Raw genomic sequence first — 25,659 nt, forward strand, 5'->3', positions numbered from 1 at the left:
TTGGTTAAAGAATCAATAGCTAAGTGGATGCTATACCATACCATCCCAGCAAACACTGCACAAGGCCCCCATTATGATACCATGATAGATACCATTGCAGAGGCTGACCCAGGATTCAAGGGCCCCACCCCATATGAGGTAATGAATGTTTATCTACCTCAACAAAAGAGTGAGATTGATGAGTACATTAGTGAGATGAGGAATATGTGGGAGACATATGGGGTGACTATAATGGCAGATGGATGGACTGGGCCTACAAGAAAGTCCATCATCAATTTCATGGTTTATTGTGATGGGAGGACAGTGTTCCTCAACTGTGGATGCATCCAAAGAGATAAAGGATGCAAAATATATTTACAGATTGTTAAAGGAAGTAGTGGAAAAAGATGTGGGTATTGAGAATGTTGTCCAGATTGTAACGGACAATGGAAGTAACTTCAAGCTGGCCGGTGAGAAGATGATGAACAATAGTAAGTACCGGCTCTTCTGGACTCCTTGTGCAGCCCATTGCATTGACTTAATGCTAAAAGATATGGGAAAGTTAAAGTTGGTGAAGACTGTGGTTGAAAGTGCAAAACAAGTCACCAACTTTGTATACAACCACTCCTATGCACTCAATCTATTGAGGGAAAAATGTGGGGGTGACTTGGTTAGGCCTGGCATCACAAGATTTGCCACCAACTACATTGCCCTCAAAAGCATTGAGACAAAGGTCGGGCTGAGAAGCATGTTTGCTTCTGAGGAGTGGTTTGAATGGAAGGGTTCCAAGACTGCAAATGGGAGGGAAGCACAAGCAACGATGTCATCTGAGGACTTCTGGACCAAACTAAGCAAAGTGGTGAAAATTTTGGAGCCAATAGTTAAAGTTCTACATGTTGCTGACTCGGCTCTGAGGGGCCCAACCATGCCAGACCTATATACTGCAATAGACTTGATGAAAGATAGTGTCTATAGTGTGGCTCCTCGCAGTAGCAAACACTTCTTAGATATCATAAATGCTTGCTGGGAGAATCAACTTATGCATCCACTGCATAAGGCTGGTGAGTAAATTTGTTTTATGTTTACTAATTCATAGTATTATTATTTACTAATTACCTATGCATTTGACAATACCTCTATTCTATATGTCATATTTCAGCATACTACTTGAACCCTAAGTATCAATATAACAATAGGCTTGGGTTGGAAACTCAACTTATTGATGCTGTGAAACAAGTAGTGAAGAAGTTGGAGCCAGATGGTGCACTACAAGCAATTTGCAACAATGAGGTGAGTTCATTTGGAAACTCAACTTATTGATGCTTTCAAATAAGTAGTGAAGAAGTACTTACTAATTTTCCACATGGGTGTAAATCAAGGTATTTAGGGATGCATTGGGAAGTTTTGGAACTGAGGCTGCGATATAAGGCAGAGCACGTGGTGATGCTGGTAATTCTTTTAAGTTTTAAATTACATATGTATTGAAATTTGAAAGTTGAAATAACATTTGACACATGTCTTTTTTGTTGTAAACTTGTAATGCAGCTGAATGGTGGGTGTTGTATGGGGAATCGGCTGAAAACTTAAGAAGAATAGCAATTAAAGTCCTTGCCCAAACATGTTCTGCATCTGGTTGTGAGAGGAACTGGAGTACCTTTGCACTCATCCACTCCAAGAGGCGCAATAGATTGGGGTCTCAACGTTTATCTGACATGGTATATGTGCACTACAACTTGAGGCTGAAACTGCAACACATACGCATGGGATATGAGGGACAGAGGGGCACCATTGATCTAGCTGACATCTTTCAAGTTGACTCAGACGATGAGGACCCTATTGTGTATTGGGTGAGGGATAGAGGTGAGCCAGTGTTGGATGAGGAGGGAGGTAGGCCCGACCCCATGATAGCTTCTGAGATTGGTGCTAATGTGGACGAGTATATGGCTGACGAGGGTCAGATACATGCAAGGGAAGCCTCACCCATACCATTCCAGCCCACTGGTGGCAATGTTGCTGATGATGAAGACTGGTCTAAGTCCTCAAATGATGATGATGGTGATGATGGTGATGCTGGTGGTGGTGATGGTGGTGATGGTGGTGGTAATGCTGGTGAAGAATTTGACGGCATGCGAGAGCGTTATGTGGTAGGCCAGGAGGCCCAGGATACGGCACCTGTAGAGCCACTCCGATTCACTGGAGAGACACAGTTTGATCATGCCACACAAGATACGGACCACAGAGCACATGCCCCCGCACCCCCACCCTCAAGAGGCCCCCTACATACATATAACAGGAAGCGTAGGGGTCGACAAACACAGTTGCAACCTGATCACATGGACATTGATAACCTATCTAGCTCTGTTGGTGGTTTGAGTATGGGTGATAGGGAGGGAGGACCGACTGGACATTAGCGTGCCCCATCTTTTGACGCACATACCACTCCATTGGCATCGGATTATGGTGCATCACAACCTTACGGTGGATATGGATATGGATCATCATCATATGGGCAGACGCTACCGCATTGAAATCCCCCCCGACAGCCCATGGTAAAGTGACCGAAAGAGAAGGCTTCCAGCCTCTCCCATAGTTCCCTTCTCTCCACCCTAGAGCATAAACCATGAACAAAGGTAAGGACATAGGAGCCTGTCCCACCCCCTCCACATTCAACCGTGATGTACTGCCCGTGCTCTTCAACCACCCTAACTTGCACTGACGACCTCCAGAAAATCCATAACCTGTCTGTCGTGTGGACTGAATCCATCCCTATCCGTCTCCTCACTAAGCATGACTTGGCGACCTGAGCTTTAGGTTCAGCTATCGCAACCATCTCTACCTTATGCAAGCTTACAAGAGCTTTTAAACGCCTACAAGTGGGCTTGTTTCCAACCCCGCGCGCATTCCAAAAGATGCAACTCATTGAACAGAGTCTAAAGAGGAATTGCCGACCTCATCGATCTCGTTACACGCCTCTGGGCCCCTTCAAGTGCCCTCCTTCCCGTCCTGGCCTTCCTGATCTTCTTCCTCTTGTACACCAAGGCTGCATTCAAACAAACAGCTCGCTGTTGCAATTGCCTTCCCGCACCGCGGCCCACCGGAGCAGACTCAGGCTCTGCCCCTGGAGGCCTCTCTCATCCAGATAAAGCCCCCTCACGTATCTCTGGCAGCCTCTCAACCAACCTGTTCACCCTGTCCGGCAGCGTGGCCTTAAAGGCCCTCAGACTATCCATCAGCGCCTCACAGCTCGTCTCGTCCTGCCCTGGAGCCGGCCCCTGCCCATCATCCCTCGACCCTGCCGGAGCCACTCCCTCCTCGAAAAAAGGCTCAGTGTCTTCGCAAAGAGATGACGAAAGCTGTCTGTTCCCTGCTCCCACCGAATTACAAGACTCTTCCGGGGACTCCAAAACCACAGTTTGCTCCCTTTCGGCTTCACGTGTCTGATCCCTATCGGCTTCAAGAGTCAAATCTGGAAGCTCCCCTTCCTCTGCAACGCAAGGAATGATCCCCTCCTCTGCCTCGATAGCACCTCCAGCGCTGAGAGCTACAGCCAAAGCATTGCAGCCCTCCGCCAGTTCCTCCCTAGCCTGCCGCCTAACCTGCTTCCAACGGCCACTCCTCCGCCGAGGTAACCCCGCAAGTCCCTGGGCATCAGCCTCCCTAATCTCTCGACCCCTCCCTGTCGAGGTACCCTCACCTCGCGGAATAAAGACCCCATCAGTAGACCTTCCCTCCTCCACCAAATCAGTCGCAGCCACCTCTGCAGCGTTATGCACCACCGCTGCAACCTCAGTTCGAAGCCCTGCAGGTCTCTGCCTCTGGACTTTCCTGCAAACATCTTTCACATGTCCAATCTTCGAGCACACAGAGCAGTATGAAAGGAGTCTCTCATACACCACCGCCTGGAAGAAACCACTCGCACCACACCCAACCCAAACCTTCTCAGGAGGAGGGTCTCGCAGATCCAATTCCACATACACACAGGCTGCCACCGTGCGTGTGCAACTCGTTGTGGCTCCATCCACCTTCAGCACCTTGCCAACAGCCCCTGCAATAGATTTCAAGAAGTTTCCCTGATACAAATTCACAGGCAGCCCCGGCAGCGAGATCGACACTGGCACCAATGGAGACTCCCAACCCGAGACAAAGTCCGCAGTCCACTTCATAAAACGGAAACGAAACCCCTGAATATGCAACTGTTCCTTCATCCAAACCTTTACAAAATCAGCTTGAGCCGCGAACCGCAGAAGAACATGGCGTGGGTCGAGCGTCGAAACCACAAAATCCCCCTGCGAATGGACTCCTTGATCACAAACAGAGAAGGCTTCCCATAGCTGCACTTGGCAACCAGGGAAGTCGCGAACGCCATCTCCGAGAGAATCAACTCCTCCTTTGAGAAGAAGACAGCAGGGCTTCCATAAAACAACGAAGGCTTTTTAATCTCGACTGAGACAGGTGGCAGCGAAATCGACCTGGTAACCACAGCAGCAAATGAAGCAGCCCCACCATGACCCACTCCAAGCCGAGGTGGAGGATCAGGGGGCCGATCCTCCCTAGGAGGAGCCTCCATGCCCAAAACCCACGTGAACACCAAAACCCTTATCCTGCGCCACCAGAGCCAAACCTATGCCACCGAAAAAGGTTTGTGGGAATCTTTGCATTCCTTGACCTCTGCTTGGAATTTGATTAGATCAAAATCTCAAAAAGTCCTTTGGCATAGGATTGTATGGTTCAGTTCTAATATCCCTAGACATAATTTTATTCAAACTCTACATGTTTATGAGAGTGCCCAAAACAAGCAAATTGAGACCACCACTGCAACTGTGCCTACTCTATCCAGCTAGCTGCCTTCTTCTGATCCAAGATCCATGGTTCCAACTATCCCATCAGGTGAGTCTTTATCCCTCAATGATCATGCTGATCCTTCTGTTGATCCATCCCTTGATTTACCTATTGCTATAATGCTATTAGAAAAGGTAAAAGAACCTGCACTCAGCATCCCATTTCCCATGTTGTGTTTTATGACTCACTTTCCCCATCCTATCGTGTTTTTGCTTCTTCTCTATCCTCTACTTCTATTCTTCAGAATTGGTAGGAGGCTCTAGCAAACTCATGATGGAAAGAAGCCATGAATGAAGTAATGAGGGCTCAGTTTCTCTCCCTCGGGATAAAAAAATTGTAGGTTGCAAGTGGGTTTTCACAGTCAAACATAAAATGGATGGCACTATGGATCCATAGTCTTATACTTGTCACCACACCATCATATGTATCATTAATTATGTCCATATATTTACTTGAAATACTTATCCTCTCTAGTACTTGCCAGATTAACTCTCTACGCACTCTGTCATAAGCTTTTTTGAGGTCAATAAAGACTATATCGAGATTCTTCTTGCAATCTCTAAATCTTTCCATGAGTCTCCTAAGTAAAAAAAGGGCGTACCGAGTGCACAAGGCTCCCACCACTACGGGGTCTGGGGAGGTCATAATGTGCGCAGCCTTACCCCTGCTTTCACAAAGAGGCTGTTTCCAAACTCGAACCCGTGACCACTTGGTCACAATGGAGCAATCTTTATCGTTGCACTAAGACCCGCCCTCTCTCCTAAGTAAGTAAATAGAACACATAATATCTTATTATAAATGGGGGTCACGGTTTGGGTATTCCCAACAGTGTGCTTCTTTGTTCTCTTCTCATCTTCTTCTCCTTCTCCACACATGCGCAGGTACTGATTTCTTATTCTTGATATTGTTACGAGAAGGTTCACTCTGTAGTATCTACTTTTGAGCATGGTACTAAATCTCGTTTTGTTTCGGTATTTCGGTCTGACCGAAATTTCCGAGATACCGAAATTTCGTCGAAATATGGTATTTTTCTGTGGGTGTAAAATGCCAAAATGACCGAGATTTCCGAAATTTTCGAAACGAGATTACCGAAATTACCGAGATTTCCGAAATTTTCGAAACGAGATGACCGAAATTTCTGAAATATTCGAAATATTGCACGTGACTTTTTCAATATCTCGCGATATATCGTGAGTCCACGATATTTCGTCGATATCTCACGAGATATCGTCGAAATATGGTATTTTTCCATTTCGGATTGGTATCGTATCTCGGACAGCTCGAGATATACGAAATTTGGCGAAATTTCGCGAGATTTTGAACTATGCTTTTGAGCACTTTTGGGATGGGCATTCAGGCCGTGCTGGGCTTGGGCTTGGGATAGATGATCTCAGGCTGGGCCTGGGTTTTCAGAACAGCCGAGCCTGCAGTTGCACCTATAGTTCCCTTCTGAACACATCTAAAATAATTGAATTGCAATCTATGTGCTGAACATGTATACTGGTCTGGAAAGTTGTGCAATATTGAATATATCAAATTCATAATTTTTTTTTCCTTTTCTTGTGAAGGCAATCTAAATATTCTTGGTGGTGCAATCTTTATGCTATTTTTTTACAGGGAGCTGCAGTAACCTTAGTAGAACTAGGAGAATATGGTCGAGCTGCTTCTTTTCTTGATGATTTGACCAAGGTTTATTCTCCTCCAGATCCACATTAAAATGTGATTAATTAAAATCTCCATATTCTTCTTATATATAGTTGTTAAGAAAGTTCTTTAAATTACAATTCTATGGAAGTACTGAACGGTCATCTTTTCCAGGAAAGTCCTAGTGATCCTGAAGCTTATCGTTTACTTGGAGAAGTGAAGTATGAGCTCAAGGATTATGAAGGGAGTGCTTCTGCCTATAGGAGTTCTGCATCTGTTAGTAATTTCAGTATGATTAAATGAATAAAACTGTAAAGCTGATTGGTTCTTGACTCATGTTGAGAGGATTTGTTTTCTATACAAATCTTGGAATAGTTTTCTAGTTCTTTTTTACTTACATATTTATTTTCTAAAGTTTGGGATGGAGTTGATTTATTTTCTGATATAAGTACTCAATACATCCTCCTTGGTAGTAAGTGCCTTAAGTTTCAAAAATCTTGATAAATTTCTCAGTTTTTGGTAAAAATAAAAATAAAAACCATGTACTTCTGCATAAAAGAAACAGACCTGCAATACTCCCTCTCTCCCTTGTTCCTTTCTGTCTTTATTTGTTACTTACACTTATCTTTGCATGCTTAACAGGTTTCTAAAACTGTTAACTTTGAAATTCTGCGTGGTCTTACAAACACATTGCTTGCTGCTAAGAAACCAGATGAGGTTTGTTATTATGCTAGTGTGATTATGTGGCATATGTATGCTGCCATGGCTTGTACTTCATTGTCATTATTCTTTTTGTAATATGTCTCTAGTAGATTTCAGCAAATATTTCCTAAATAAAAAAAGATTATTGAATTTTGAAAAGCATATAATGCTGTAGTTGAGTCATCTTTGGACTATATTTCCATCCTGTAGTTAAATCAGAACCTGATCAGCCAAATAACAAAGGAAAAGAAGAATAAAAGATAGGGAGAAAATGGAAGACCGAGAGAGGGAAGGAAACTGTGTGATAGACCAGAATCGGATCTACTGCCAGCCAGCAACTTTATTTAATATTTACTGAGGTTACAAAGTAGAAACGGAATAGACTTCTTAGACTTCTTAGCTAACTTTTAGTCATCTAATCCTAACCACATTAGGAATCTGAAACATACTAGGAAACCAATACTAATTACAATAGGAAAACCACCCACAACATTGACATACATGTTAACAGCCACATACACACTAACACTCCCCCTCAAGCTGGGGTATATATATCTCCCATACCCAGCTTGGAACAACCATCAATAAATGCAGGTCGAAACAGATTCTTTGTAAACATATCACCAAGTTGATTGTTGGGGTTGATGAACGGAGTTGAAATAAGCTTCTGCATAACTGCATTTCTCACAAAATAATCAACCTCAATATGCTTAGTCTATTCATGAAAAACTGGATTGCCAGCAATATAGATTGCAGCTTGTTTATCACTATACATCTTCATTGGCTGAGGAACTTGAACCCCAACTCATGTCGGAGAGACTTCAATCACATCAACTCAGGTGTAGTATGAGTCATAGCTCTATACTCGGCTTCTGAACTTGACCTAGCCACAGTATTCTGCTTCTTACTCCTCCAAGAAACAAGATTATCACCAACAAAGGTATAATATCCAATGGTTGATCTATGATCGTTGCTAGCACCAGCCCAATCAGCATCAGAGTACCTACAATATCAGTGTGGCCATGACGTTGATAAATAAGACCTTTTCCAGGAGCACTCTTCAAATACCTCAGAATACGACAAGCAGCATCCCAATAAGGTTGTTTAGGATTCTCCATAAATTGATTGATGACTCCAACTACAAAGGAAATATACGGACGAGTGATAGTTAGATAAGTTTCCCCACAAGTCTTCTGTACTGATGTTTATCCTCAAAGTCTTCACCAGCACTCACCCCAAGTTTCAGGTTTGGATCCATAGGATTGTCAACAGGTTTGCAACCTAACATAAATGTTTTAGACAGAAGGTCCAAACCGTATTTTCTCTGAGACAAACTGACACCTTTCTTGCAACGAACAACTTCAATTCCCAGGAAATACCTGAGGACTCCTAAGTCCTTCATCTAAAAGTGGTGACAAAGATTTGCCTAAAAGGTCATTACCTGAAATTATGATAGCATCAACATACAAAACCATACGCGCCTTGGTAGACTTGGTTGCCTTGGCCGCCTAGTCAAGCGCCTTGGACACCTTGTTCGCCTAATTGGTGTCGCCTTGAATTTGGACCCTCTCCACCGCCTTGGGTCGCCAAGACACCATGACAACTATGTACACAACTAGGATCACAACCTTGTTTCCCTGATGACATATGGAGACAGAGTGATCAGAGAAGCACAAGTGAACCCATATCCAACAATAACTTTATTAAACTTATCAAACTAAGCACATGGATAGCCCATATATAGCCTTCTGAAGACGGCATACCTTGGACGCATTATTCCCCTAAGCATTATACCCTGGAGGTTGCTCCATGTAAACCTCTTCCTCAAGAGCACCATAAAGGAAGGCATTTTTAATGTCCAGCTGAAACATAGGCCAATCAAGATTCATGGCGGAGGAGATAAGAACCTGTATAGAATTAAGACGAGCCACCAGAGAGAAAGTCTTAAAATAATCAACACCATAAGTTTGAGTGAAACCTTTTGCAACCAACCAAGCTTTAAGGCGCTCAACGGAACCATCATGATGATATTTAACTGTATATACCCAACGACACCTCACAAGCTCCTTTCTTGAAAATAAGTATATGAGAGTCAAAGTCCTACAATCCAACAGGGCATCCATCTCAACATCCATAACTCGTTTCTAGCCACGATGCAACCATGGAACCAAATCTCGCGATATATCGGCGAAATTTTGCCATATTTCGGTAATTTCGACCTGGCCGAGACGAAATGCCCAAATGAAATGGAAAAGTACAATATTTCGGTCAAAATTTCGTGAAATATCGGCACATTTCGGTCTAAAACCGATATATCAGCGAAATTTGTAAAAAAACAGATTTTTCACTTAAGAGGTCACGTGACCTCTTACATAAAGACCATATCTCGTTGGTCTCGGTCGAAATATCGACCGAGACCTCTACAGAAGTGATTTTTCCTGCTCCTCTCCTCATTTCTTCTCTTCTCCTTGATTTTCTTCCACTCTCCAAGCATTGATCTTCATAGTTTTCGACGCATTATCGCCGGAAACACGTGGAGGCTCATATAAGCTCATCCTCCAAGCCTTTTTTCACTATTTAAGGTAAATCCTATTTCTCTAAAACTATTTTTTTGAAAATACTATGTACAAATGTTGTTGGATGGTGATGATATTAATATATGTTAGACACCGGAGGTCGATCTACAGCCTCACGGTGTCGAAATTTTTTTCCATATGTATTTTTTTTTTTAATTTTCTGGTTTTAAAAATTCATTTTCCTACAACTAAAATAGGAAATAATTAGGGGTAATATGACTTAGATGGGAATGAATTAAATATATGTTAGACATCAATGGCCGATCTACGGCTTCACGGTGTCGAATTTATTTTTTTGCCCATAAATAATTATTTTAATTTTCGGAAATTAAGAAAAATATATAAAAAATTAAATCTGTAACTTGTAAGTTGTAAGCACTTGTAAGTTGTAACCTGTAAGTTGTAAGTTGTGAATTGTGATTTCACTGATTTGTGAACTAAATCTGTTGTAAGTTTGTAACTTTGACACTTTGTGTATTGCACTATTGCCTGGGGGCATTTGATCTATTGAGTATTGACTATTGAGTTATTGACTATTATGGAGTTTATGAGAATATGATTTATGAATTATGTCTTATGAGTTTTAATTAGTTTGTTTAAATTTCTTTTGTCTTTGACTGCCTAATCAATGTGTATTTAACTATTTATACATTAGGGTCAGTGACCGTATACTGTCAATCAAGGGTGCAAGCCCAAAACACCATTTTGAATTCATTTTTTTGCAATTTTATTGTTTAAATGTGTTTATTTAGCTTAAATAAGGGTCTCCATGAAGTATCAGACCTAGATATGGCCAAATACCCACCGAAATGGACCCCTGAAATATTGCAGAAAAAATGCAATATTTCGGCCATATTTCGCGAAATTTCGGATATTTCGGATATCTCGGTAGGCCCGAGATACCGATATATCGCGAAATATTGAACCATGGATGCAACAAGGCGACATGATACTTAGTAGGAACAAACACAGCAGATAGAGAGACAAGGCAAAATTGCGGAGTAAAAGTGGAAGATGAGACACAGTAACAACTTGAGATACAAGATAAGCAATCTAAGACTGTTGAGTACAAGCACGAGTACCTTTACGAAGAGCAACGGGAAATTCAGGATATGGAGGATCCCCAGACATGGTGTCGGATGAAGTAGAGGGTGGTTGCGAAGGAGCAACTAGGGTCGTGGACTTGGGATGCCGCTTGTATACCTGCAACTGCTTTGCTGGTTACTATCAGAAGCAGAGTCATTAAAGGGAACAAGTACCAGAAGTGTTGGAGGTATGAGGACATTATCATCCACCTGATGGCTCTCAGCAGAAAAGTAGGGTGTAGATTCAAAGAAAGTCACATCAGCATTGATAAAATATTGTCGAGTAATGGGATCATAACATCTATAACCCTCAATCCTTCTTGGCTCTGATACCAAGTTGAAAGCGAGCAAGGATCAAAGTGAGAGAGAAGAAAAGGAAAGAGAAGAAGTGGGAACAAAGAAGAAGATGATGAGAAGAGTTAGATGAGTGCAAACTTGTGGATAGAGTTGTTATGATTCTCCCCTATATTGATTCACTAACATAAGATATTGGAAATTACATACAACTCCCTAGGGAGGTAAAAGATGATAAACATAAAAGGTTAATAAAAGCTAACCAAACCAGATAATAACCCAATACCAAAAATACACTTATTACATGAACTCCAACAAAAATTTGACTGCACTTGGAAGTCAGTTGGGCAAATCAATGGAGAATAATCAGAAATTCAGAATTTAAAATATATATACTTTTAGTTATAGTTGCAATGTTGATAAAAATGTAGAATAAATATGTTTAACATATAAGGATTTTTTGGTAACCCTTGTGAGTGAACTCCATTGACTAATTTTCTTAATTATCTGGCCAAAATCAGTGGAGCACAACAAAATGAACTTGTTGACTGGATAAGCAGAAGTGCAGAACTACCTTGGCATGATTGAGTTTTCATTTGATGAGGTTTAGAAGGTAACAGAGACAAAGCAACTTGATCAGAGTATTTTGATAGTTAGAAAGACGTTGCTTTATTTCAATCTTCTTGTTGCGATTGTACACGTGATTCTCAGCATTAATGATTTTCCTGAGTTCCATGCCCATGAGATCATTCAGAGAAGTTTAAACCGACAATACTATTCTATCTTGTCTCCATCTTCTACATTAGAAGTGCCATTTGCTTTTCTAGTCTGGAAAGTTCTTTTTTAGCTTGTTAAAGTTTATTAGGATAGGATTTACTAATCCTAGAAGGTTTTGTGCCCTAACAGATTTAACAAGTTGGTGATTTCCCTTATCAAGGAACTCTTTATGGTCTCAAATTGATGTAGGAGCTCACTAGTCCTTGTTCATTTATTTAAGCTTTTTATTTCAATGAATGAACATTGATGCATTTGATTGTTTCTCATTAAAAAGAAAAATAATTCTGCACACCTGCAACTATCCATGTACACATTATTAGAACTTTAAAAAACCAATTAAATCATTTTGAAATTTTTTTTTTTAAACTTTTCTTTTAGGCTGTTCAAGTTCTTTTGAAAGCTCGTGAGCAGCTGAAAATGGGAAACTTAAATGGTGGTGATGTTCAAGTTGATGCTGGTAATAATCTGGCAACAGAGATGCAAAAGGTTGACCCCATTCAGGTAAGTTCTTTTTGCCCAATCTTATAACCACAGAGTGAAACTCACTGGAACATTTCTGGTGGGACATAATTGTATTTTGCTTTATTGTGCTTTTAACTCTTTATTTTTGGGTTGGGAGGGGAGGGGGTAAGTCAAATATTTTATTAGAAAGGGTCCAGTGTTCCCTACAAGGCCAGAGTAAAGTTTTACAAAAAAGAATACTTGGGACTAGGTGAAAAAAACTCAAGTCTTTTTTTTCCATCTGTCTAGCAGAGATGCCCCAAAGCGCTATACAGGCAGAGCCTGAAATAATCCTTTTTTCCTTAGCCTGCGCTGCTATCCTGTAAGAAGGCTGAGAGTAATTGTTAAATGCCTCGTTATTTCTCTCAGGCCAAAGACTACAACTCACTGCTGTTACGAAGACTATGGTAGCACCAAGATAGGTATCCATGTGAAGATAAATCTAAATATGATAAAACATTGCTAAAAACCAAAAGTGCAGTAAAATATTCATTTGGTTTGATGCCTAAAAAAAAAATTTTCATTCAGAGCGATTTGACAGCATTCGCATACACCAAATAAGGTTTGACCAAAACATAACTCCTTCAATATAAATCAGATTTGAGCAATCTTAGATTTGTTTGAAAATTGTGAAAACCCCAGCATTTAAAAGTTGAAAATTGCACCTACCGCCGAAAATCCAGTTTTTGTTCTTGAACTGGGGGGTTGACTTTTTATCCTTATGGAATTTGATTTTTTAACTATTTTTATTGGATTCAAATAGGGGGTATTTGCTTAGTTATGAATAACATCTTAAGTAAATGTTAAATGATATTAGCCATAAATAAGTGTCTGTTTTGGTTTCTATCATAAATAATTGTGTCCTGGTTTCTGGCATAAATAACTATCTATATACCCGAGATCTCGATCTCGACCAAGATCTCGGTGAGACAATGCAATCTTCTGATTTCGCCTAGCGTATCGTCTCAGTTTTTCAAAAAACCGAGATATTACCGAGATCTCGGCGAGTTCTTGTTCCATGCGAGTAATTGCATTGATTAGAATTACTTGAAAACGACAATTTAACCTTACTATTATAGGCCGACTTTACATCTGGGTTATTAGGCTCTAGCTTGACCTCCATATCTTGCACTACATCTATCAATTCTTGATTCATCATAAGTTTGTGCTTGTATTGGTACTTGGGATTGAGATCGTAGGCTGGAATGATGAAGAACTTGTCAATGCTTATGAAGTTGTAAATGGAAAGTAATTTGACTTGGGAAGTATAAAATAAAAACTCACCAGCCTTATGCAGTGCCATCACTGATTTTGCACTATCCGAATGTAGTTCCGACCACCACGTGCCACATGGTCCTTCATCATCTCCACTGTAGCATACAAGTATAGCAATGTAGGCTTCTTCTCAAAGTTGACCATCCTCAAGACCTTCACCACTAGCTCAAGTAATATAACGAACTTCTTTAGGTCGTGCCAGAACTGCGTACTAGATATGGTCGATTGGGCTGCTCTACCTCCTGGAGAACTCAACACCCTCCAACTAAACCACTCCTTTGAAGCAAACATAAAGCTGAGCATGGTTCAAAATTCGATATATCGCCGAAATTTCGGTATATTTTGGTAATTTTGACACTACCGAGACGAGATGGGCTTCCAAAATGAAAAATGTTCAAATTTCGGAATATTTTGGTATATTTCGTCGAAATTTCGGTATATTTCGTTAAACAATGTGTATTTAACTATTTATACATCAGGGTCCGACCGTATACTGTCAATCAAGGGTGCAAACCCAAAACACCACTTTGAGTTCATTTTTTTGCAATATGAAGGTTTAAATGTGATTATTTAGCTTAAATAAGGGTGTACATGAAGTATCAGGCCTTAATATGGCCAAAAACCCACTGAGATGGAGTGTCGAAATATGGTAGACAAAATACCATATTTCGCCAAAATTTCGGAATATTTCAAAAATTTCGACCAGCCCGAAATGGCGAGACAAGACGAAATTTTGAACTATGGAGCTGAGTGCAACCTTCTTCACCTCAAAGCTCTTCAACGCAATGTAGTTCGTAGCAAATTTAGTAATGTCGGGCCTCACCAAATCCCCACCTCTTGGACCACTTCCTTTAACAAGTTGTATATATATTTTGCTTCCTTCCTTCAATTGGATGCATCTACTGCTTAGGAAACACAATCCTACCATCACAGTATACCATGAAGTTGATGATGGACTGTCTAGTGGGTCAAATCCAACCATACCACATAATAGTGACATCGTAGTCTGATTATGTCCCTTTAAAGGTCTCTATATACTCTTCTAGCTCCTTTTTTTGCTAGGTCAAATATACATATATAAGCTCGTAAGCAATAGGCCCCTTCACTCCTTTCCCAGCTTTCCCTGCAGTGTAATATATTCTGATAGTAGGGTCCCTTAGTAGCATGTTCTTTGATATTGTGGTTTTTTGGTTAAAAAAACCACTTTGACATGGTGTCACCTACTTTACCCTTTGAATCAAACCACACATGCTTCAACTTTCCTATAAAACTTTCCTTTCAGCTTTAAAGGAATACGTCGGTCACACAATACTCCGGACGCACCTCTCCACTTCATCCATCCCACTTCGATTCTTTGTGAAACATCATCCTCTATGTCGCCTTCTTTATTTATGATTGACCCCAGATATCTAAAATAGTCACTTTTTGGTTTTTGGTATCTCTCTTCCTCAATTTGCACCATATCGGTATCCATCATAGTGTGACTAAAATTATACATCATATACTCCATGTTGGTTCTACTAATCTTAAAACCTATTGTTTCCAAGGTTGACCTCCAAAGCTCTAACTTAGAGTTAATCCTTTCTTTTGTCTCATCCACCAAAACGATATCATCGGCGAACAACATACAACACAGGATCTCGTCTTGAATCCTCCTGGTTAGATCATCCATGATAAGCACAAATAGATAAGGACTTAAGGCTGAGGGGAACCTATAAAGGGTGTCGACCTTTCATGTTTCACAAACTTCTTGACTTGCACTTACTGTTGCATTCATGTTTTGTGCGTTTGTGCTGTGCCAATGGTTGATGTCTACCGACAGGACTAACTACACAATGGCCACTCAGCATATTATGAATGTGAATATAAGAGACACTCAATAAGGTTACCATTGCCCGTTTAGGACGAACATCAAAGTAAGAGGGAGTTGTCGGACCATGAGTGGTCTAATTTACAGCCTGGTAGTTGTTTTGTAAAGTGTTGCAAAATTATTTTAGTATTATATTAAATGAATTTTATTTCTTGCCAACAGCTCTCCTATGAAGCACCATTATAGGAGTGTCAAGACCAGTGACTGGACCCAAAAACATTTGAAAAACTTTTCAAATAATATTTATTTAATAATAAAAAAGAGCATCCCAGCGCACGACACTCCTGCTACTGCAAGGTCTGGGAGGGGCTTAGGCTAATGTATGCAGCCTAAGCCCCTGCTTCGTATGCTTCACAGGAGAGCTGTTTCCAAGAAATACTAAAATAATTTTGCAACACTTGACAAAACAACTACCAGGCCCCAAATTAGACCACTTACGGTCCGACAACTCCCTCTTACTTGGATGTTCTCCCTAAACGGGCAATGGAAACCTTATTGAGTGTCACTCATATTCACATTCATATCTTATATGCCGAGTGGCCATTGTGTGGTTAGTCCTGTCAGTAGACATCAACCATTGGCACACCACAAACACACAAAGCATTCACCACAAACACACAAAACATGAATGCAACAGTAAGTGCCTCTCAAGTACGGGAAAAAGAAACTACCAGAAATTCCTGTTGCCAAACACAACTGGCGGTGGACGGTGAACCATTCTGCAATTTCTATAGATCAGTGTTCGATACAGTAATATGCATGTATTTATATTTCCATACCAACCCCCATTGGGGAAATATACAATATGGAAACCCTAGAATAGAGTGCCTAAGTCTGTCCATAGTTGAGATCAAATAATGGTAAGATTGGGTGGTTGCACATAACAAAATAATTACAACAAGCACATAATAAAATTGTAATTAATTAATTTAATCCAATTAAATTGGGTTGATGGACAGACATCAAGTGTCTAAATATCCAACAGAAGTTTATAGCTTTTACTAATGGCTGTGTGAAACAGTGAGCTGAGAGACCTTGAGGTGAGATGTCTAGGTGAGAGTGAGAGACTCAAACCACTATCCTATCCCTTTTTCTATTCCCCATCTTCTTCTCTTATTCTCTCAATCAATACCCTGTTTCTATTTGCTGTTCTGAGATTTTCTTCACATCTGAGATCCAATCGAAGGCTCCCTGTTGCCGTTGGGATACTTGTTTGGTCCTTATAAGAGTACCCTACTGCTGCCTTATCAGTTGCTGTCTGGAGAAGACAAGAAGACACCTTACAATTCAATTTTCCATGGTGTTTGCTGAGATTTTTCTTACACTTCAAACTGCAGATCTAACCATGAACCTGTGCTAATATTTTGACAGTCAACTACATCTCATACAGCCTCCCTTCAATGGTAATTTCAAGTTCATCCAATGGTTTGATGTTGCTACAATAGTGAGTAATTATTTTTGAGTTTTAGTTTCTATGTCTGAGACACCTTGATATCTCAGCATCCGGACATTAACTTTGGCTGAGATTTGAAGGTTTCTTCAATCCCATACTACCTACCTTCGACCAAAATATTATTCCTATCTGAGAAGTTGAGTTACTAATTTGGTGACTCTTATTTTCTGGTTAAACTCTTCCCTTATACTACTGTCAGCGGACAGCCTAGTTTGGGTCTGGATTTTATTTCCTTGTAAGTAGTTATCAAACCAGGGTACTGTCAACTTTGTTGAGGGCTTAATAGGTTGTATACCCCGATATTTACTTAGTGATAAGTTGAGTTGTTGGCTATGATGTATGGTGACATAGAGGATGATGTTTCACAGGGAATTAAAATAGGATGGATGCAGTGGAGAGGTGTGTCTGGAGTGTTGTGTGATCGGCATATTCCTTTGAAACTTAAAGAAAAATTTTATAGGACAGTCATACGACCGGCTATGATGTATGTTGCAGAATGTTGGGCAGTTAAGAAACATCATATAGAGAAACTGTATAGCGGAGATGAGGATGTTGAGATGGACGAGTGGCAAAACTAGGAAGGATAAAGTAAGGAATGATCGTATTAGGCTGATTTGGGAGTAGCTCCGATACATGATAAGCTATGAGAAAGTCGTTTGAGGTGGCATGGTCATGTTCAATGGAGGCCTTAGGATGCTCCAGTACGAAGGAGTGATTTGATTCAGATTGGAAGAACTAAGAGCCAAGGGCAGACCTAAAATGACCTTAGGGGAAGTGGTGAGGAAAGACATGTATAGCTTAGGCCTTGTATCAAGTATGACCTCGAATAGAGCTGATTGGAGGGCAAGAATCCATGTAGCCAACCACATTTAGTTGGGATAAGGCTGAGTTATCGATTTCTGTGGCTGGTGCTTTGCTGTAATCTGTTGATATTGTCATATAGTGATCCTATTGTGAGACTACTGTCTAGTTGGGTATTTGTAAACTGGTCTTACATTACCTTATCCCATAGTTCCACCCTATCTTGGGTTATATTTTGTTAAAGCTTTGTTGTTTTTGTTCTAAGTAGTAGCAGTAGTAGTTGTTTGTTTACATCCTTTGTTTTCTTCACATTTCTGAGAGATAAATTTCAGGTTGAGTTGCTTCTTGGAAAGGCCTATTCTGATTGGGGGCACATTAGTGATGCTGTGTCAGTTTATGAGCAGTTGATTTCTACTCACCCTGATGATTTCCGAGGATACTTAGCAAAGGTGCTGTTAATTTTTTTCTGATTTTCATTGAAATCTTTGTTGATTGCTTTTTTCCCTCTCCAGTCATTGTATTTATAGTGTATACCGCATCTTCTTTCTTATTTATATTCTTGCTATTGTAGTCAGGAAAAAGACTTAGTTGAGTGATTTGTTGTTGCTGAGTATTTTAAATCTGAGAAGAAAATAAAGGGGAATGCTTAGAAGACCAAACTAAGCAGTAGTACTGCACAAAAGTAAACCTAACCCAACCTACTGTTTATTAATTAGTATCCATGAATGAAAGACGTCTAATTAGCCTGAAATCTTGATGCATCAGACCCACAAATTCTTTCAGAATAGAGGACCAAATATGAAAAATTAAAAGCTCTATAAAGCATTTATCATCCAAAATGAATAAAAGTTCTGGATTCCATTCTCTTTTTGTTGTTAAAAAGAGTACTGTATGTTAGCGCAGAGAGAGAGAGAAAGAGAGAGTACTGTATATTAATTGATTATACATTACATCCACGGTTGTAAGTTGTACTTTATAAGGATCGGCTGATACTGGTATACCTGTATCAGCCAAGAATAATCCGATCTTTAAGTGGGAATTGTCAGGGTTATGTGGGTTCATCCAATCCAAAACCATGATGGTATTACCTTGTTCACAATTCCTGCTATTTTGGATCTAATGATTGAAAACCCATAAAACTTTCTACTTGACATTTTTGAAGAAAACAGGAAAAATAACTGGTTAAATGAAACTCAGTATGCACTCCCATTGAAATTAGGGGGGGTTAAACTAAACCTCTAAGAATGAGTATTAGTTCCTGGGAGGTGGTTGGCCAGGATGTTTGTGCTGCTGTTGTGGATTTTTTCGAAGGCGGGGTTCTTCCTAGAAGCTTCATCTCGGCCAACCTGGTGCTTATCCCCAAGAAAGACAATCTTGAGGTAATGACTGACCTCCGACCCTTTAGTCTTTGCAATTTCTCTTATAAGGTTATTGCCAAGATTATTGTGTCCAGGCTAGCAGGTCTTCTTCCTTCCTTAGTGGCAGAGGAGCAGGGTGCTTTTGTGCAGGGCAGGGCAGGTGTATCCATGATAATATCTCCATTGTCCAGGAAGTCGCGCAGGACTTGAACAGGAAGGCTCGTGGGGGTAATGTGATCCTCAAGCTAGATATGGCAAAAGCCTATGACCGCTTGGAGTGGAAGTTTCTTTGGTTAGTCCTCTCCAGGTTTGGCTTTAGTGAAGCCTGGATCGCTTTAATTAGGAAAATAGTGGAGAATTGCTGGTTCTCTATGGTAATGGGAGCTCTACCAGGGGGATCAGGCAGGGGGACCCCCTGTCTCCTGCCCTCTTCATCTTGGCAGAGGAGGTGATGAGCAGGGGCATTAAGAATCTTTTTCTGGAGGGGCATGCGTCATACTACAAGCTTCCTAGGGGGTGTCCGGGGATCTCTCATTGTCTATTCGCAGATGACACCATTATCTTCATAAGGGGCCTGAAGGGCTCGCTTAAGCAAGTTATGGGATTTATTGGCAGGTATGAAGGCTTCTCGGGGCAGCTGGTCAATAGGCAAAAGAGCTACTTTATCTTGGGGGACAGGGTCTCCATGGCTAGGGCCCAAATGGTTGGGGCGGTGACTGGGTTTGCCAGGAAGGCGCTTCCAATTACCTACTTGGGGGCCCCTCTGCACTCTGGAAGGCTCAAAATTTGTTTCTTTGATGGGCTTGTGGAAAAAATAAGAAACAAAGTGGCAGGCTGGAAGGGAAGGCTCTTATCTTCTGGGGGACGTGTTACACTCCTAAAACATGTCCTTTCTTCTATTCCCATACATGTTCTTGCTACGCTGGACTCGTCGAAAGCAGTCATTCGGAGGCTATATAGGATCTTTGCTGATTTCCTGTGGGGAAGCTCGGAGTGGGGTAACCGGAGACACTGGGTGTGCTGGAAGAAGGTCTGCAAGCCTCTGGATGAGAGGGGGGCTGGGGATTAGGCTCCTTGAGGATGTTGGTCTCTCACTCAGGATCAAGGGGCTTTGGAGGGTTCTTTCTGATCATTCTTTATGGAGTGCTTTTTTCAGGGCCATGTTCTTCAGGAATCTCCATGTTGCTTTGACTGATCGGCATGGTATGGGCTCGAAGACTTGGCGTAATACTCTAGCTTTTAAGGGTTTCCTGCTGGAGAGGTCTCGGTGGTTGCTCGGCTCTGGCAGGGTCACTTTCTGGCTTGACAACTGGTCGGGAGCTGGTCCACTAATTGATTATGTTGACAATGGCCTTAACGTGGACACGGAGTGTTGTGTCAAAGATGTTTTGGGGGAGAATGGTGTTTGGAGGTAGGACATTTTAGAGCACATTGATTCGGCTTCAGTTAGAGACCGTATTGCTTTAGGAGGGTTTGCCCTTTCTGGTAGTGAGGATGTCCTGGTATGGACGCCCTCTAGTGATGGCTTTTTCTCCACTAAGTCAGCCTGGAATGAGATTCGAAGCATTTCCCCTGTGATTCCTTATGAGAAGTAGATTTGGAACCAATCTGTTCCATTGAAGGTGGCCTTCTTCTCTTGGCAGCTTCTCAATGGAAAGATCCCCACTGACGAGGCTTTGATGTTGATTGGCATACCCCTAGCTTCTAAATGCAACTATTGTGGGAGCCCTCAAATGGAGACGACGAACCATTGTCTGTTGTATGGCAGTACGGCTGCTAAAGTTTGGGGTTATTTCTCCAGGCTTTTTGACATCTCTTATGTTTCCTATCAGGATGTCAGGAGTCGAGTCTCTGTGTGGCAGAGTTCGGCAAGCTGTAAAATCCTGAGTGCTTACATCTCAGGAATCCTACCTTCCTTGATAGTCTGGGAGCTTTGGAAGGAGAGGAATAATAGAAGGCATGAGGAGTGTAGGCGCATTGCAGGGTCAATAGTGGAAAAAATAAAAGCTTGGGTGAGGGAAATCCATTTACCCCCTAAGGTGGGTCGCTCAGGATCCTTGAGGGATGGGCTAATTTTGCAATGCTTTGGCATTATTCCTCCATCGCCCTCTCTGAAGCGCCCTCTTCCTGTTTACTTGTGCTGTAACGCCCCAAAACCCGAACGATCGGATTTCGGGTTGTTAACTCAAATTAACCTGTTGAACTTGACATTATTTCAGTTTATTTGGTTTTGGAATATTGGTTATGTTTCTCCTTTGAAGGACTTGGACGTTTATTCAGTTTTAAATTTAATGACTATCTAAATGAAAATTTTATCTTAGGTGTCCATTATGTAATGTAACGCCCCAAGAATACGGCCTAGTACCGGCCTGCCTGGGAGATCGTTGAGGTGTCCCCACCAAGACACGGCTGAGTACCAGGGGGTTTGAGAGATTGGTGAGGGGGTGCAAACTTAGTCCCACATCGGCTAGGGAGGGAGATCCTGAGCTATTGATAAAGAGTAGCCTCCTCTACATGGCATGACGCGTTTTAAAGCCTTGAGGCCCATTGGGCCAGAGAGGATAATATCATGCCAATAGAGGGGCTGGGTCGTTACAGGTGCCCACCCTTTGCCTCTGTAAAACTGAATGTGGACGGTGCGAGTAGGGGAAATCCAGGTGATGGAGGGGGTGGGGGGGTAATTAGGAACCCGAATGATATGGTTCTGGCAGCCTTCGCTAATTTTCATGGTGTGTGCACTAACTCGGTTGCCGAGATTCGAGCATTGAGGGATGGCTTGCTCTTGTGCCAGGATTTGGGTATCCTTGATGTAGTGGTTAACTCAGATTCTGCTTCCACGGTCAGAATGGTTAGCCAGAGGAAGTGTAAATTATGTCAAGGTTGGTATTGGTTCCGTGAGATCGTGGCCTTGGTTTCAGCTATGCGGGCTACTGTGACTTTTGCTTTCCAGGAGAGTAATAGAGCAGCAGATTGGCTTGCCAATCTGGCATGTGATACAGGGGACTCTACCACGTTTCAGCAGGGCTGCATGCCTGTGGATGTTTCAGGCTATTCTACGGGAGGATAAGGCAGGTCTGCCTGTCCTCAGGATTTAGTTTCCCTTTGGGTTTCCAGGATTAGCTTTTGAGAGGTCTAGAGTGCTTTTGCTCTTTGGGTTGGGGTAAGGTGGTATGTCCCCCCCGTGTATTCACTTATTCTTTTGAGGATTTTAATAAAATTTTAGGGGCTGACCCGGGTCCCAGATAATTTCCTTGGAAAAAATTTTGTGATTAAGAGAAAATTTGGAAACCAAAGCTGTTTTGGGGATTCCATTCCATTGTGATAGGTAGTTTCAATCCATAGTGTTAGTGAGTGAGGTTGAGGGTGAGGGGTCTTCTGAGGCGGATTGTTGTCGTCTGCTCAATCAATAAAATTTGTTGCTTATCCGAAGGAAAGAAAACAAGTTGGAAATTGTAGCAAGTTTACTTTAGTTGATGGATGCCAAAACTTTGGGTGGTGGAACTGAAACAAAGTTAGAGGTAGTTGTGGGGCATGCCTATGTAAAAGAATCTCAAAGTTTTCTGAATACTTGTACAAAACCATATTGTTCAGTCTAGAGAAGGAGATAAATTCGGGTTTGGTAGAAGATTCTGTGCATATCAGTTAACATGACTTACTGCAAAGGTTGTCTTATTTGAGAATAACGTAATGGCCAATCATGTCTTATGAAATTGACACGGACTTTAAAGCCCTACTGATGGGAAGTGGGTTCCCACAATGCTCTTCTTGCACAGTTGGAAGGCAATTCCAATCATACCCTTGACGGTAAAAAGTTCCTTTGGTGAATCGAATCCAAAAGGTATCAGTGTTAACTCCAAGAGTGTCTTTTTTTAAAAAGAAACAAAAAGGGGGGGGGGGGGGAACAATGCCTAACCAGCCAAGATTATCTGGATATCCTCCATCACCACCAAGACACCTCTTCCCATGTATCTGGTTGCCTTGGGTAAAGCTAGCCATCTAATCTGGAGAAAGGTAATGACAAACATGTGTTTAATGTATTAGACAGGAGCAATCGATGGACTTGTCTTGATTCATTATAGTTTAGTATGCAAAATTTGGTCCTTTTTGTTTAGTCTATTTGGTGACAATTTGATGGTGAGCAATAAATGGAAATATCTTGGCTCAGTATAGTTTGGCATGAACGTGGTTTTTTCTTCGGTCTATTTGGTGTCCTTCCGGTTCTGTTGAGAAGTCTTACTGATGTCGTACAAGATAGACCAATGTCAAGGAGAAAATTTTCTGTGAATTTTCTTCCGTTTCTCTATGTTGGAGCAGTTTGCTCGACTCTTGTTGGTTTCAAAGTATTATCACAGAGAATTTTTGGTTCAGGAAGGATGAATTTGATTTCCATCCTGTCATCTTGTACATTGTACATCCACAGACCATTTTACCTCATCACTAAGGGTTTCCCATTCTATATTTTAATTGAATTCACGATATATTTATCCATACAAAATAAAATGGTCCCGAATGGATACATCAATCAAACTTTTTAAAATGTGTAAATGGTTAGTTCTGAGGTGAGATTTTCTCTGTCCCTTCAACTGTTCTGTCATCTCTTGCCTCCTAATATTAATTAAGTTATCCTCTTTTTCTGCATATTCTTTTGAACTAATATCTCTTTGTGCTGTTCAATTATTTATTTGTAATTTTAAGCTTTCCACAAGACTGACTGTACATACTTGAGAAACTTTATTTTGATGTTTCTGCAGGGAATAATTTTGAAAGAAAATGGTAAAGTTGGAGATGCAGAGAGGATGTTTATTCAGGTGAGTATCTCAATGTTGTTTTCATGTATGAAGATCTATGCTATACATTTTTCAGACATAGCATCTTTATGAGAATTTTCCTATAAAACATAAGCAATGGTATATGTTATCCAATTTATAGTGTCAGCTTTTACATGTTTCCTAACATATTGCATCTGGTGATAAGTAGAAAAACATGTCATCATGGGATAGGCGGTTGCAATTGAAAATATCTAGTAATAGTTAGGATAGAACCCTAGCCGTGGGCCATCAAGATATCTGGTAGGACTAATTTCTTTTGCCATATGTCGGAATAAAGGCTTGAAACTTGACTGAAAGACCAGAGAAATAAGAAGAAAAGGACCAAATACATGGTGTAAACCTTAATATTTAGATGTGCCACAAAATTTGATATATGGTCAAACCACACAGCAAAAAATAATGATCTATGGATATAGCGGAAAAACCAAGGGCCTATGGACAGAGGTTATCTGTATGGCCCAGAGTGAGTACTTTTTCCTTGCAGGTATACGATTTATAGTTGGTATATACTGCAGGAAAAAGAAAATTGGTGTTCTATTTTATCTGATTGGAAGACAATACCATACCTTGAAAGTTCATTTCAGCCCGAAACTGCCATGTGATAGACCACCAAACGAGGCACATAATTGGCTGGTCAAGAATCTGAGTCATTTAGCCTGTTTGGCATATATTTAATCAAGAATTATGTACAATTCTCAATCTCCTGGAATCCTCTGGTACCTTTGAATTTAAGTAGATGCAAAATGAGAGTAGCAGTCAGTTTTAGTGCTTATGTGCAGGCACGGTTCTTTGCACCAGAGAAAGCGAAGGCACTTGTTGATCGGTATTCAAGACGATGACCATTAGACTTAGAGCATTGAATTGCTCAATTGCTACAGCAATGTGCTCTCAAGAATGTTCTGTGCAGCAAATAGGATGAAGAGTACTCAATCTTTGTGATATTGTATATTGGTAAGCTTGGCAATTTCAACCCACCCATTTTAACATATTTTTGTGCCAGACCTTGTAGAAAGTTATTGGTGTTAATGATAAACAAATATTTTAAGTTTCCAATTTTGGTGTTCTAATTTGGTGTCTTTGCCCTTCTTTTGGGGTTCTTATTGGACTTTGTATCACTAAAATGGATAATGATATAATAATGATGTTCAGATGTTGAGAAACTCCTAAACCTGGCTGATTTAGATGTGATAAGGTTAGTCGACAACTGAAAACCAGAAAAAAGTTTTGGATTTGTGTCTACTTATGCTATGATTAAAGTTTGCAGTATTCATTTACAATTGAATTTTGGGTGTATATTCACTGCAAACATCCACGAGACACAACTCATCCACTAGGGGTAACCTAGGGGTTCAAAGGCTTGTTGCACATGCTAAGTGCAACCGTGATTCCTACGAAAGTGAGTTAGGATTTTCTGCATTCTAGGTTAGTTTTTCTTTTGCTTTACTTGAGGACAAGTAACGTTCAAGTGTGGGGGAATCTGATGAGCACATTTATGTGTGAAATTTTAGGGCATAAAGCATACATTTTACCACATTGGATAGAGTGACTCGGTGCTTTCTTGTGCTTTTCAGGTTTTAGGTGAATTCTTGTGAAAATGGAGGAGATGATACTAAGGAAATATTTTTAAGTTGTTTAAAGGTGTTAATGGCTTAGATGCGTAGCCCATCGAGTCAGCT

The 25,659-nt window shown here is 41.0% G+C and overlaps 1 protein-coding gene across 4 annotated transcripts in view; it reads left to right on the forward strand.

Moving 5' to 3' along the window:
- LOC122638871 overlaps positions 1-25,120 on the forward strand; it is a 154,617-nt gene extending 129,497 nt beyond the window's left edge. Inside the window, exons 10-16 of one of the 4 annotated variants that reach the window (XM_043831727.1) lie at positions 6,436-6,507; positions 6,637-6,738; positions 7,105-7,179; positions 12,275-12,397; positions 18,129-18,245; positions 23,906-23,962; positions 24,750-25,120. In XM_043831727.1, the coding sequence (XP_043687662.1) occupies positions 6,436-6,507; positions 6,637-6,738; positions 7,105-7,179; positions 12,275-12,397; positions 18,129-18,245; positions 23,906-23,962; positions 24,750-24,803 (600 nt within the window). In that variant the 3' untranslated portion in view covers positions 24,804-25,120. The remainder of the gene's footprint in view (positions 1-6,435; positions 6,508-6,636; positions 6,739-7,104; positions 7,180-12,274; positions 12,398-18,128; positions 18,246-23,905; positions 23,963-24,749) is intronic. The other 3 variants (XM_043831722.1, XM_043831730.1, XM_043831732.1) reach the window with 3 other exon arrangements.
- Positions 25,121-25,659: the final 539 nt, after the last annotated feature.

The sequence above is a fragment of the Telopea speciosissima genome, chromosome 1 (assembly GCF_018873765.1).
Source record: "Telopea speciosissima isolate NSW1024214 ecotype Mountain lineage chromosome 1, Tspe_v1, whole genome shotgun sequence".
In the NCBI taxonomy this organism is placed as follows: domain Eukaryota; kingdom Viridiplantae; phylum Streptophyta; class Magnoliopsida; order Proteales; family Proteaceae; genus Telopea; species Telopea speciosissima.